General features: G+C 39.9%; 1 protein-coding gene across 7 annotated transcripts in view; it reads left to right on the top strand.

Annotated features, from left to right (window-relative positions):
• The window catches only part of ANK3 (ankyrin 3), a 210864-nt gene that overhangs the window by 87439 nt on the left and 107882 nt on the right, over positions 1 to 15543 (top strand). For all 7 annotated transcript variants that reach the window (XM_075423068.1, XM_075423070.1, XM_075423069.1 and 4 more), the window contains 5 exons: positions 4283 to 4381; positions 8900 to 9097; positions 11172 to 11270; positions 14073 to 14171; positions 15402 to 15500. In XM_075423068.1, coding sequence (XP_075279183.1) covers positions 4283 to 4381; positions 8900 to 9097; positions 11172 to 11270; positions 14073 to 14171; positions 15402 to 15500 — 594 coding nt within the window. The remainder of the gene's footprint in view (positions 1 to 4282; positions 4382 to 8899; positions 9098 to 11171; positions 11271 to 14072; positions 14172 to 15401; positions 15501 to 15543) is intronic.

Raw genomic sequence — 15543 nt, 5'->3', positions numbered from 1 at the left:
TTTTTTCTGAGCCTTTGCAGATTACCATATGAAGACAAGTTTGCTTCCTAATACGTGTAATATATTTAATGCTTCACATAGTATAGTCTATATGAACAGTAAACAAGCAATTAGAAAATCTCCTGACAAAATCAATGAAGTCTTTCTGAGTTCAGAGCAGCCTCCTTTAATCTCAGATTCTCTTTTTTTAAACAAAATCTTTCTGTGATCTGCGTTTCAGATTGCCTCTGCACATTTCATGCCAGGTGAATAGACAGTGGCTTTTCAGAATACAAAATAAGATCTCCGCAGCTAAATGAGCTGTCTTCAAATGTTTTTGCTTCTTACAGGGGGAGTCCTGACATCATCTTAACAATAGCTACAGACCGTCTGTCCCAATAAGCACCTACATTACCTTGTAATGTGGTGTCATGCGGTGTGAGGCATCTGGTGGTGGTGACTGCTGTGTGGACTAGAATGAGCTCTAGCTGGCCGAGCATGACTGCCTGTCACCTCCTGTGCCACAGGAACCTTGTCAGACATACGCACAAGCCGGGGGGGGGAGGCAGGGACCATGCTCTGGGGAGCACTGAAGTAGTTTTTAAGGGTCTGGTCTAGTGCAGGAAGATCACAGAATCACAGAATGGTAGGGGTTGGAAGGGACCTCTGTGGGTCATCTAGTCCAACCCGCCTGCCGAAGCAGGGTCACCTACAGCAGGCTGCACAAGACCTTGTCCAGGTGGGTCTTGAATATCTCCAGAGAAGGAGACTCCACAACCTCCCTGGGCAGCCTGTTCCAGTGCTCCGTCACCCTCAGAGTGAAGAAGTTCTTCCTCATGTTCAGACGGAACTTCCTGTGCTTCAGTTTGTGCCCATTGCCCCTTGTCCTGTTGCTGGGCACTACTGAAAAGAGTTTGGCCCCATCCTCCTGACACCCACCCTTGAGATATTTATAAACATTTATTAGGTCCCCTCGCAGCCTTCTCTTCTTCAGGCTAAACAAGCCCAGCTCCCTCAACCTCTCCTCACAGGAGAGATGTTCCAGTCCCCTCGTCATCCTTGTAGCCCTCTACTGAACCCTCTCTCCAGTAGCTGCTCATCTTTCTTGAGCTGGGGAGCCCAGAACTGGACAGAGTACTCCAGAAGAGGCCTCACTAGGGCAGTGTAGAGGGGAAGGAGAACCTCCCTTGACCTGCTGGCCACACTCCTCCTAATGCATCCCAGGATCCCATTAGCTTTCTTGGCAGCCAGGGCACACTGATGGCTCATAGTCAACCTGTCATCCACCAGAACACCCAGGTCCCTCTCCACAGAGCTGCTCTCCAGCAGGTCCACCCCAAGCCTGTACTGGTGCATGGGGTTGTTCCTCCCCAGGTGCAGGACCCTGCATTTGCCCTTGTTGAATCTCATCAGGTTCCTCTCTGCTCAACTCTCCAGCTTGTCCAGGTCTCGCTGAATGGCAGCACAGCCTTCTGGTGTATCTACCACACCTCCCAGTTTGTTGTCATCAGCAAACTTGCTGAGGGTACATTCTAACTCTTCATCCAGGTCGTTGATGAAGAAGTTGAACAAGACTGGGCCCCAGTACTGACCCCTGGGGGACACCACTAGTTACCGGCTTCCAACTAGACTCTATGCCGCTGCCAACAACCCTCTGAGTTCTGCCATTCAGCCAGTTCTCAATCCACCTCACCGACCACTCATCCAGCCCACACTTCCTGAGCTTCCCTAGCAGGATATTATGGGAGACCGTGTCGAAAGCCTTCCTGAAGTCAAGGTAGACAACATCCACGGCTCTCCCCTCATCTACCCAGCCAGTCATGCCATCGTAGAAAGCTATTAGATTGGTCAGGCATGATTTCCCCTTAGTGAATCCATGCTGACTACTCCTGATAACCTTCTTTTCCTCCACTTGCTTGATGATGACCTCCAGGATAAGCTGCTCCATCACCTTTCCTGGGATGGAGGTGAGGCTGACCGGCCTGTAGTTCCCTGGGTCCTCCTTCTTGCCCTTTTTGAAGATTGAAATGACATTGGCCTTTCTCCAGTCCTCATCAAATGTGTCCCATTCTCTGTGAGCTTGATATGTACTGCCCATGGTATGTTTCCGAAATGAGTCAGGGGACATAAAATCTGGAAAATGTTTGCTAACTTAGTTTTCTGCCTGGTCTCCTTGGCTATCTTTCTTTGATGTGCCTGGAGAATATGATAATTATCAGAAGTAAAAAGAATGAGCAATCTAATGTACGTGATCTTCAGCTCCTGCCTACAGGTCTCTAGTGACCAACCTCACTGACTTTTATTTTCTTTCTCATACATATTTTTTTGTGGGGGTGATATTTTTATGTTAGTTGCTTATGTTCTGTTCGGTATTTGATATGTCCTTGCCTGTGGAAACTACTGGTATGGAAAATATACATTACCTTCTTTAAACACTTGTGAAGCTACAGCAAAACGTTTGCAACTCAGCTGATAAACTTACCATTCATGGATTTTGATATCTTTTCTCTGTCTTTCCTTGCATGTTTTAAGCAATACATCTTTATTTTGTGTAGTATCATTTTAACAAGATGACCTTCCCTGTATGTCATGGGCTAAAATAACAGAAAGAAGCAGAAATGACAGTAGCATCTGCTCTGGAGATGCCAATAAGAATAGTGGGCCAAATTGTGTTCATCTTGCATGAACAAAGAACTCCCTGAGTCCTGATCAAGTCTGAACCAAAATCTTTTCTTCATCTACATCAAAAAACATATGCCTTACTTAAAGTGGAAGAATGTCCACAGTAAGAACCATACAAGTTTCAAATGAGACTAGCGAAAGTTAATCACAATTTCTGTCTGCTATCTTTCTTAGGCTTGTTAGGAGAGGACAAGAAAGTAGAAGCAGGAGAGTATAAGGCTCTCTGAATCACTACCTCCCTCTCACCAACTGCCCTCTACACTTTGCAGACCTTTAAGCTGATGTTCTGGTGGAGTGTAATGGGTTAGGAATATCAAGAAAGAATATTGTAATTATGTATGGAAAATAGGTCTAAGGAGGTATCTGAATAGTACTTGCTACCATACAGAGACAGACAGAGAGGGAGTGCATGTGGATGAATTGGTGAGCACCGGATGTGTGAGAAGGAATTTTAGGTAATCCTTTTTATAAAAATTATGTGACATACGTATATTAGATAAAACAACATATGTGTTTTTAAGAGTGCTGGAAGATGCTGGGAAAAGGCCTCTTCTTTTGTAACTTGTGTTTGGAAAACTACTAAAGACTTTTCTTTCTTCTTAATTATTTTAAACTGTTGTTAGAAAGGCTCCTCTTTCGACACATTTAGTGAAAACACCGTATTGTTTCTGTGTGAGAGTATCTCCTGAATATTTATTTTGCTTGTAAGAAATCAAATGCTTGCTGTTACTAATTTTGAAAACATTAATTTTTCTTCCTTATTTTTCTTGAAACTATGACATGATTATTTGTAAAAAGCACTATGTCATTCGATATTGAAAAACTCCATGTGACTTTGCTCGCAGTTACTCAACGTGTGTGTGCTGTCTTTCATCATAGCACTCATGTACAGCCGGTTACTTGAGCATTGTATACAGAGTACTTGTATACAGCATTGTACCAAGGAATAATCAAACCAGTTTGGAGTAACTCTGTTAATGTTAAAGAGTCTTCCTTTTATTTCAGGAATGTATTTCTAATATGATGGTAACTATTAGTAAGCAAAAGGTATTGATACTATGCCTGGACTCTAGACCAGTCATTCAACTGGAAGTTACACAAGTACAGTCTGCGTGACAAGAGACAGAAGTTAATCCAACATACTTTTATCACCTGGGATTAAGATGGCTTTCTCATCTACTACACACCTGTCAAAATCAGTGTCATAAAAAAAGTCTAAGTAGGAAAGATTTTTCTCAGACAAAAGGACTATCCGTTGACTTTGATGCATACTGACAAATGAAAGACCCAGTTTTCTCAAAGACAGGCTGGCAAAAAGTACCTGAAGTGCATTCTCATATTTTTCTTGTATGTGCATTTACCACTTTACTGCATGTAGAATGAAGGCCTGGAAGTAGCACACTGCATGAGCACCGATTTGCTATGACTAGGTAACATGTTTAGAAAATCAGAGCCAAAATATACTCTGTCCATTTGAGCAAACAGGTTCAGCTGTTCAGTTGCACAAGAGCAGCATCCTGCAGGAATTAACTAGTGTCTTAGGACATGGTAGGTCTTTATAAAAGTGGAAAAGATTTTACTGTGTCTGAAACTAATCAATTGTAATGCTTGTGTCGCACAGGATGGGTTGACCCCCCTCCACTGTGGAGCAAGAAGTGGCCATGAACAGGTCGTAGAAATGCTGCTGGATCGTGGTGCCCCTATTCTTTCCAAAACCAAGGTAACTGGTACTGTTTTCTGCTGGGATAATCCTTGTACTTTTTCTTTTTTCTTAATGTAATTCTGCATGTCTCATATATTTAAGGATTTGACAATAACTTTCCTATTTCATAGCTATTTAAAGTAACTGTGTGGGAGATCTCAAAAGTGAATGCCGTATGTAGCGCACGTCTGCATATGTAAAATGTGTTAAATTGAGATACACGAGAAAAGGTTTCTGTGCCAACCAAAAAGGCGTGTATGGTAACCCTGTCCCTCAGAATTTCAGTAGCTGAAAATCTCTGTAGCTATCCTGGAATAAATACATGGTGATTACAGTATATCTTCAGCTTGCACCAAATTACCCTAAGGCTAGAGCAGAGATAAGAGATAAAAATAGAGCAATGTCTCTTTGCAGAGGCAGCCCGTATTTCCTTAGGACTTAGCCTGATTACCAGTTTCTCCACTTCCTATCTCTCTACAGTTTTTTATGCAAAATTCTTCACGGGAATTTCCAATCACCTGCACCAGGCTGCACAGGTTGCTTTAGAAACAAGGGTTGGCATTAAAGCATGCACTTGCCAGAACTCTTCTGCTGGTGGTCTCTGCTGTGCCGATATTGCTGATTTTAAATCTTTGTGCAACAGCCTGCTTAGTAGCACCACTACAATCCATGACCTTCCCATTCAGGGTTGACATTTGGGTTGTGCAATTTGTTGAGGTTCTTTCCCAAAGTAACCTTCCACTACATTTTTTCTCGCAGTCTGTAAGCAATAGATTTCCAGCATTTCTTATTTCCTTCTGTTATTTCTTTTCTCTCTTCTGTCATCCCATCCTATTCTGTATCAGCACCCTTCTATATTCTGCTTTTCTCCTCCCACTTCTCTGTTGTTTTGTTTTCCTGTTACTGGAATATATTTAGTATTTATTTAGGGAGATTGGCACCAGTTTTCCTTTGCTCAGTGAGTCACTGTGAGTGCTATCATGGGTAATCTGACAGACAGGATCCACCCATCCTTTGCATGTGGAGTTTCCATGGACTCCTACAGCCCTGACTTGCAAACTTCACGTGCAGGGGGAGACAGCAAGGATCTCTCCAGGAGCTCCCCTGGGCACATCTCCACACTGCTGCTGCTCTCAGACCCTAGAGCTCATACTCCAGGGAGTAAGGCTCTTCCACCCTCTCTGGTAGTTCAATTAATTACTTTAAAAAAACCGAAACCCATTGCTTTGGTTTCCACCATCACAAATGAGAACCTCTCCTAATGAACTAATTTCTTTGCCGCATGGGTTTTGTATTGTCAGGTGTTCTTCCTAAACTTCACCTGCTGTTCAAGGCCTATGGGTTTTGAATTTGCTCCTCTTTCCGAGGAGATTCACGCAGCCTGGCCCAGAGTTCACTAGCCAAAATCAGGCGGAGGAGTACACGGGACAGTGGGTTTGAAATAGCCTAAGGCTGAAAGACACACTTTGGATGTAAACCTGCAGAGGCTTATGTAAACACCTCCAGTGAAATGGGAGCTCCTCTCTGGAAGGGAGAAAACTGTGTTATGTGTTAAAAAGTGAACTGAAGAAAGTGCAGAGCTTCCTGAGTTTCCCTCTGATGTGTCAATTCTGCTGTTTTTAGAAGGTAAGCTAAGAAGTAGCAGTACCTTTGGATTACATTAATAAGTCCATTCATTTGGCACCGATCTATGGTACTGTCCTCTGCAAAAATAAGTGGATCCATTCTTTTCAAATTAAGTGACATATTATTGGAAATAGGACATGTCTTTGAAAGAATTTGAACTTCACAATTTTTTCGCATTTTATATAAAACTCTTTCAGAAGAATAACCAAACTGCAGTTTGACAGCTATTTCCTGCTTGAGATTCTTTAGTGCAGTACTGGCCCTTTTTGGCACTGGAATAACCTTAGATTTATTTTCAGGGGAAGCAATGACCTAATGGATTATCTAGGGTTTTCAACAAGTAAAAGGAAACCTGAATTCTCGTCCCGAATATGCCAATGATTTCTCTGTGTGAGAAATGACACATCTGTGTATCAGTTTCCATCATTTCTTAATTACTGTATTTCTAGGCTTGTTTGACTTTTTTCCTTTTTCCTTTTTTTTTTTTCCCCTAGAGTTAATGACACTTTCCCTGATTAAAGTTCTTTATCTCAGCTACAAAAGGAGTTATGTATCACTGATAATTTTATGTTTGCCCAGTCAGGCATTTGATACTCTATTTCATCTCTGTGGTCCTCTTCTGATTTTTTTTTTATAAGGTATCATGTGACTGTCAAAATATTTGATTCATCTTGAATTTCTTCAGCTTTTAATGTTTTCTTGGCCATCTTCATAAAAACAGTAATATAACCGTGTTTATATAGTGGCTTCATCTTGAAGTACCAATTCACTTAAAGTTGTTGGTGAATTGTCTCTCACAACATGCCTATGGGACAGGAGAACATTGTTATATGTAATATTTTTATGTTAAAAGTGGGAAGACAAAGGCATTGAAATATTAAATGACTTGTGTAAGATTGCAGAGTATCTTCTACTACGACAGAATTAAGAGCAAGCCTGGTTTAAGTCATAACAAAAGACGATACTCCAATGATGTTTTGTCTTCATCAACTTCTTTAGCATCTAGTCTTGTCTCTTGCTCTTTTGTGTAAAGTCTGGCTAGTTGCTGCACTTTTCTCATCCGTGACAGATTTTTATCAAGCATCTTGCTGAAGTTTCCCAAATTGATGTGTGGCTGCTCTGCTTCTTCCCTTATTTTCCATCAATGTCAGCCTCTTCCGTACAAGTCTCTCCTATGAGCGAGTCCCATGTCGTCATCTCAGTTTCTTATTCCATTAATAAGTGTGGTTTATTGGCTGTTATTCTGAAGAATGACACTTTTCACCTGAAGGATCCTTCTTATAAAAATGGAACAGAGGGTGCATGAAGTTTCATGACTTTTTACTATCACCTAAAAAGCATCATCAGTTGTAAACTGTAATCAGGAGGGCTTGGTGACTGAGGGAAATTAATTTTTTTTTATTCTACTGTTTAACTACACTACAATGCATTGCTAGTATCAAGCTTCCACACAGATAATTGCTGTAGTAGCCTTTGGGAATGGGAGAGAGGCTTATCCAAGCCAACATAAATCACAAATGAGATGCCGATGAGATAATCTTACTTGAAAGATGTAACGGTGTCCAAGAATGCGTGCTTCTTGGCACTGAATGTAAGCTGCTTTCAAATTCTGACAGTGTGAGCCTGTTTGCTTTCACCATCCTTCTTCTTCCATGTCACTTTTAAAAATTATTTCACTGCGTATTTCCACCTTTATTTTGAATGTTTGTCATTACTGTTATGACATGGCCATGGGAAGGGAAAAGAAAGAAATCATCTGCTTCTGAAAACCTGGTGTCTCAGCTCGTTTTATATTTTACGTTGCTACTTTGCCTTTGCTAACTGCGGTCACATGAGGGCACCACATCTGTGAGCAAGAGTTTCAGTTTCTTCATGATGGCAAAAATTGCATGCTGTTACTCATCCATAGATTATAAACTATCGTGTGTTGCCAGAATAGCTTCTGTAATTGAATCTAATTTTGGCATTAGCAGGACTAAATAAAAAAAACCAAAGAATTCAAATGGAAGAAGGTGTCTTGAGGTTTATCTAGGAAGCTCATGTACCTCTGCTAATAAGACTTCTTTCATTCTGGCATATTTTTCGATCTTTTGTAATGAAATAAGGTCAGTCCTTTAAAGTTCTGAGAATTATTTCTTTTGTGTTTTTACTCAGGAAATATAATATATGTTTGCAGCTTGTTGATTAACTACTGTAAGCAGTGCAAGAAACAATTCTTGATATAGGTTTTTGTTGCTAAACATGAATCTCTGTCAGGTACATCCCTGATGAAACAGAGCTTTACCACTACCACTGGTAGGTCACATCAGGGCAATCTCGTTCAGTTTTTTTAGCCCAGCTGCACTTGAAACTTCTGCTGTTGCACCAATGTTGGCTGGGAACAATGGTCTCCGCAGGTGTCTAATGTAGTGTAAGGTGTGTGTGCAACCCAAATTCAGGAAAACACTAGCGGAGGGATGAGGGGAGGTTGTAGTGATTAGAGTGATGCTCTGACCTGCACTCTCATGCCTGGTATACGCAGGCTACATTAGAGTGGCGAGTTTAGTGCAGCTTTTAGAGATAGCAAGTGTTTGAAGGCACAAAGTACTATCTTCACATGACTCATTTAATTCGAGCAACTTCTCTGAGCTACGCTGGCTGAAATAAGCTGTTTAGAGCATTGCTGGTATGGTATGAATCTTTTTTTAAGGTAGAGCTGCCTACAGACTCTAATGAAACAAGCTCCAAATTCCATGAGGCTTTTGTTGGAGTAAGAATGCTTGTTGTTACACTGAACAGGTTAAGCTTAATTTGGGTGCTTTCTGGGCTTGTAAAATTCTTCATACAACAGATTCTCTCAGGACAACGGGGAGGAGTTTCATTTCTCTGAGCATCCTATAACCCATCAGTGTTGGGTCTTTTCGTTCGCAGAATGGTTTGTCTCCGTTGCACATGGCAACACAAGGAGATCATCTAAACTGTGTTCAGCTTCTCATTCAGCACAATGTGCCTGTAGATGACGTCACTAACGACTATCTGACTGCGCTGCATGTTGCCGCCCACTGTGGCCATTACAAAGTTGCCAAGGTTCTCTTGGACAAGAAAGCTAATCCTAATGCCAAAGCACTGGTGAGTACACAGTGGGTTACTATTCACAGCTAAACATTCTTCCAAAGTTTCAGTGAGACTTATTTGAGAGTTATTTTCTGCCTGCTGATGGTTGACAGTGAGGGTCTGTTGTATTGCTGCAGCCCAAGAGAGGATGCTTGAGGTTCAAAGTGTTAATAATGCATCACGCAATCAGAGTAGACCTTTGCTTATGGACAGTCAACAGTGATTTATTAATACCTTGTGTAACTAGAGTACTTTTGCCTCATGATAGCTTGTTATAATTCTGAATACATAAAATAGCTGCAGACATAACTACTGTAGTTTTTTGGTATGGGGAGAATTCTCATTTTCTAAATGTTTGTAAAGAGAAAACAAGCAGCAATACTTAAAACTGAAAGAATTTTTACTAACTCTCAAAGACGTGAAACAGTAAAAAGTAGGAATGAGTTACATAATGAATATTTGTGTTATTTTATAATTATGCCAATGGAGTCATATGTCTTTCTACTTTAAAAACAACTTCAGCAACAAAATCTGTTAGTGTAATTAAACTGCAAACAAATGGAATGCATTAATGCATTTTGTTCAAAATTATATTTGCAACCTGTTTTTTTTTAAATGTCTTTTTGATTTGTTCTTCAATAACTGTCCCAAGCAAATTTATGTTCTGACATTAGTTGGATTGACTGTTGGTTTCCCAGCCTGATGCTACTAAGTCATTCAATTTCTGAAATATTATGTGAGCTCCTGAAACCCTTTCAGGCCAGGTGGGATTGACTCTCTTGAAAACAGCACACGCTCCATAGATTTTCTTCTCTCAGCCCCTCTGTTTTTTTTGTGTCAGATCAACCTGTAGTCAACTGTCTTTGATCAAGGTTTTCTGATACGTGGGGTTTGTTCACTATAACCAGCAAGTGGGGAGGCTTGTAGGCCTGTAATAATTATTTTCGCCTTCTGAAATAATTAAATCATCACCAGGTTTAGCTTGTCAGGGTTGCTAGCAGTGGCCTCTCATTGGTCTGGTAACCTAGCCACAACTTTCTTTTTCCCCCTAAAGCTTTTAGTGTTTCTTTTTATTCTGTCCGGATCCCCACGCAGGATGATTAAATAGAAGGAGCCTGAGTGCAGTATCTGGAGCTCGAGCTTACTCTTCCCCAGAACACCCATGAGCTTACCCCGGACATTGTCCACTGCTGAGGAGACAGTTGAGAGCTGCTCATGCTTAACTGGAACAGACAACTGCACTGACCTTGTGTTACAAAAGCATATGATATTCCTTACTATATGGCAGGTAAAAAAGCTAATTTTGATCAGATCTGAGGGACTAGTTCTGTCAGCTGTTTTCAGAATTGTTCTGCAAAGCTTTTTTGATGAACATACAGAGTGGCATTCAGTGCACTAATGTTACTGTACTAGTCATGGATGCTCTGGACAACTTCCTTTCCTGTTTTACTTGTTTTCTCTTCTGTCATCTCATGTCAAAGAAGATGGTAGTTTCAAACATTCACTCTGCTGCACAGGCAATTTTTTTTAAGGAGAGGGCAAAATAATTGGAATTATAGTAAACTTGCAGATAATGAATTAAAAACAGTAGTAAGATTAATTTAGAAGAGGATCCAAATGCCAGAGCTTGTAAAGTGCTTTTAAACCAAAAAATCCCTAACCCCCAAAAAAACCTCCAACAAAAAACCCCATCCAGTTAACAGTGAATATCCTTAAGCAAAAAGGAAGCTTTTGATAGTTTTACGTGAACTGAGAATTTTAAAATATCATTTATTTATTGGAGTGGGCAATATATTTCATAATTAAAACTGGCTATAGGAAATACATCTTTTAAGACATTTTTTCTCTCTTTTACATGAACAATTTGGTGAAACCAAAACAAATCTGGAAGGTGTTTAGTTAAAAGATAAAAATTAAAAGTTAAATTTTATGTGAATAAAAAAAAATTTTTTTTTTTAAAAAAGTTAATTTTTTTTTTAAAAAAAGTTAAATTTTTTAAAAAAAGTTAAATTTTATGTGAATTTCATGCCCAGTTCTACTTTTTAATGACATACACAGTATCAAAAAGTATATTCTTTCTCATTTGCAGAATGGTTTCACACCTCTTCACATTGCCTGCAAGAAGAACAGAATAAAAGTAATGGAACTTCTTCTGAAGCACGGTGCATCAATCCAAGCTGTGACTGAGGTAAGAAGTGGTCTTTTCACATTTGTCCTTGTTTTTCCTACAAAATTCATCATAGCTATATTGATTAATTTTTTTTGTATTTCTGAATTTTTTGGTTTTTTTTGTATTTCTGAAACAGCATGTACTATCATTTAAGTCAACAATTATTTTCAGCCAGATATTACTAAATAATAAAACTGAGTAATAAAGTCAGTTGCTCTAATGGATCACAACACCGAAACAACTGATATACTTTGGGAATACAGTGGGGATAACAAACGAAAAAAATACCCAACAGGTTTTAAAACAAATTTTTTAAAATGTATTAAAAAAAATCTATAAATTCTGCCAAATTTTGCCTGTAATTTAATGCACAGAAGATGAAATTCACCCTGTTAAGGAGATCAGGGTGAAGACTGTTCTTCACTCAAGTCCTATTTTGAGAAGTAGTTTAATTCACAACCCTTGTTTTGGCTGTCCACACAGAAATGATAGTCACCCACTATCACGGGTCATCACAAATCAGTTAGACAGAAATCAATATGCTATTACTTCAATCAGCATGAGATGGTCTAAACCCAGTTATTGGCACAATTTAGAGATTAATTAAGTACCTGTGGAAAATTTGGTGTGTGTGTGTGTACTCTACTAAGTTAGAAGGCAAGGTCACATATATGAATGTTTGACCACTGATGAAGAAGCCAAGTTAGAAAACGATAAATAATTCCATTAATTAAACAAGATACAACTGAGAGCAGTTCATCTCCCCAAAACAGAGTTTCATGTGATGCATGGGGTTTTGTTCTAATTATTCAGCAGTAAAATATACAGCTCCTTTCCTGGCTTTCTTGAGAGAGAACTGAGCCTGCCCTTGCTACAGCTCACATATCTCCAGAATATTTTTTAAAAACAATACAACTTGTAGTGCAGCTTGCAGAGTCTGGTTTGAAGTCATGTTAGCAAATGAGAGGTGCAAAGAGAACCTTAACAGAAGAGACGCCATGTCTGTCCTCTGTATTAATCAGTCATTGTGCAAGTAGAAAAACTATCTATTCAATTTTATCCCTTGTAAATACAAAGAATTAAAAGAATGAAAGCACCAGCAATACTTAACCACACTGTCTTGTGTGAGCAGACCAGGTTAGCTGTCTGATCGGTACCCTCTGAATTGCTTTTTTAAGCAAAAACTTTCCAAAAGCAAGAGCTCTTCCTTGACTTCCTCTTGTTGCCTCACCACAATCTCGCATGATCTCAAACCACATTTGACTGCATTTAGTGAGATTCATCATGGTACTTTACTGCAGAGCTCTGCCTTCCCACTTGCCTCTTTCCCTGGCTATCTATATGATAATAAGCTTCCGACACAGAATTAGGAGCTGGTACTTAGCATCCACACATAAGCCACTATTTCTCTAGTAAGATTATATCTGGCCATCAAAGCAAATTGGCCAGAAAGCTTCACAGTATTCCTCCCCCAAAAAATCTGAGAGCCAACAAGTGTTGGTTGCAAGATCTGAATAAACCATGCAAATGCAACAAGCGGAAACAGTACCAAATGTCACAAACAGTCACTGTTGCATATAAACTGTTTATTAAAGGTAATGCTTATTGCATTTTCTATGGTAAATTCTGCTTTCCAGGTAGATTCCTTACTTCCATTTGTAGCTACCGCACCTTTTTTTTAGCTGCAGGCTTGAATCTCTGCAGTACGAGTTAGTGTTTATGCTCAAATACAACACATGTGCATGGTATTTCCTGCAGTCTATTACTTTAAAAACATTTACTAAATTATGTGAAACGGGAAAATGAAATTACATACTTCACCAGTTATTCTACCTTCCTGCTCATGTTTGCTGCTCTGCATGACAGAGGAACAAAAGTGTGTTTTCCTCACCTCTACCCTCGTGGGACTTGTGTACATCTATGGGGAAGCTGCCTAAGTCAGGGGATTTCCGGAGATCCACTGAGCTTTCTCCTTCTCCTGGTAGCAAAATTCCCTTCTGCAGCTTCTGGCTGACTGTTGCTACAGCTGTGCAGAAGCAGCTGTGAAGAGGCTTTAGGGTTATGCTGCTTGGAGTAATATCAACTATTGATTGGTTTCCTAAAGCAAAATCCTTCAGGTCATGCCCTGCTAAATGACTGGTCCTTTATTTCCCCTCCCCTTTTCCCACTCTCTCTTTCTCTCCAGTTGATCTTTTATATCTTGTACAAGGGCAGCGGTGCAGATTTGTGATGGTGACGGTGACACGAGGTCCTGAGGGAAGGGGGAATTCTCTTTAGCCTGTGTCATCTGTGTCTGTGCCTCTCTGGCTGGATGCCACAGTTTTGAATTCCCTTTCTCCTGGAGAAACAGTGGGGATGGAGCTCACCACTGAGTTCAAGAGGCCAGTTTGTTCACCCAAAAGCAACTGGATTTGGTGTAGGCAATGGACACGGCATCTTTTTTGTTTTAGCTATGTGTTCCAGAAAGTCTTGTCTTTGTACCGGAAATATTTCTACTGATTTTTTTTTTTTTTCTGGTCCTGAATGTTATTCAGCAAAAAATTATGGAAAAAATCTTGCTTAGCTAGAATTGATTTTAGTTGATCAAGAATTACTGAATTCCTAGAATGTTTTTATGTTTGCTAATGAATCACACTCATAGGTGTTTCCAATTCTGTGTGCCCTTTAATTTATGCATGTGTGAATATTTTGAGCAGAAAAGATCCTCTCAGAAGAACAAGTGCTTGAGTTTAATTTCAAATAACTTCTTTTTTCCCTATGATATTCTTGCAAAGGAGTGTGGAAGTAGGTATTTAAGTTTGATTTTGGTTTGGTTTTCAGTCGGGCCTAACTCCAATCCATGTTGCTGCCTTCATGGGACATGTAAATATTGTATCGCAGCTAATGCATCATGGAGCATCACCCAACACTACCAATGTGGTGAGTAACAGGTTTCTGTTCAGCATGGCAGAACTTCAAACACATTGTAATATCTGGGAGCAGCACTGTTTTGAAGTGCTCAATTTTTGTGTTTGCCATCTACCTCCATAGCGGTCGTGGGTCCTGCTGGAGTCCTGGCAAAGTGCCACCTGCTGACTCCTGCTTGGGAGATGCTTGGCACATTGAGGAAACCTCAAAAGAGGGTGACCTTAAGCAGACTCTGTTCTGTTTGTTTCCTGAAGTAAAGAATGAGAACACACTGTAGCTTCTCATATGTAATTTTTGAGATGTGTACTTGACTGTTGAGCACTATTTTCCCAGGACCCCGGGGGCCTACCATTTAAGGGAAGTTCTGCTGTTATCAACAGATTGCAGCAGATTGTCAGAACATATTGCCCATGTCCATGCAGCCATACAAGTGCGCTTTTCTACTGGATGTGCACTGTGTGCCCCAAGGCTCCCAGGGCATGTGTAAAAACTGAAGTCGTTGTGAGATGAATATTTGTAAGTTGGGAAATTGGAGGAATGTAGAAGCTTGTTGATTCTTTTTAACAGTTTGGCCTCAAAATCTCCCTTTCACCTTCCATACACAGGTGTAGTTAGAAGACAATCTTTTATTAAAGTCTGTATCTGCTAATTCTATTATATTATATAAAAATGCAACACCATTTGTAAATTAGCAGATGTTTGTACCTAAAGACATATTGAAGTCCAAAAACGTAGAAAGCAGTTTCCCTTCCTGTATTTATTCTGGTTTTCTTGGACTTGTATTTCATTAAGTCCATGAAGTCTTATACTGATGTACTCGGTAACGATTTTTTTTCCTCTTGTTCACTCATCTGCGCAGGATGAAAGCCAAAAATATGTGTGGAAATAAATTTTTTGTTTTAATAAATTAGGCTCTGTTTAAATGGATGTCATTTTTAACACTGTTAATAAAATGCTAGTAAATACAAAAATTGCACTGTCTCTTTTCAGCAAAAGACTAGTGACAAAGGCACTATTGTGTTGGGAAACTGACCCCGAAATAGATTGCTTTGTAGCATACTGCGAAGAGGTCAAATATTGACTTAGTCTCCCATCTTGCTCACAGACAGCTACTACAAAATATTCTAGTGGAAATTATTCTGTACTGGGTCACGAGTATTTTTGTATTTATGAAACATGTTGGGGTTTGTTTTTCCTGCAGTGTGTTTTTAACAATATTTTGTTTTTGCTGCTGCATGCTAGAGAGGAGAAACGGCGCTGCACATGGCTGCCAGAGCTGGCCAAACAGAGGTCGTTCGGTACCTGGTACAAAATGGAGCTCAGGTGGAAGCTAAAGCTAAGGTAAGGTGATAGACCAGGTATAATAACCCTAGATTATCTATAT

This window comes from Opisthocomus hoazin, chromosome 6 (assembly GCF_030867145.1).
Source record: "Opisthocomus hoazin isolate bOpiHoa1 chromosome 6, bOpiHoa1.hap1, whole genome shotgun sequence".
NCBI classification, from domain to species: Eukaryota; Metazoa; Chordata; class Aves; order Opisthocomiformes; family Opisthocomidae; genus Opisthocomus; species Opisthocomus hoazin.
This window is presented reverse-complemented; position numbering and strand designations above follow the sequence as displayed.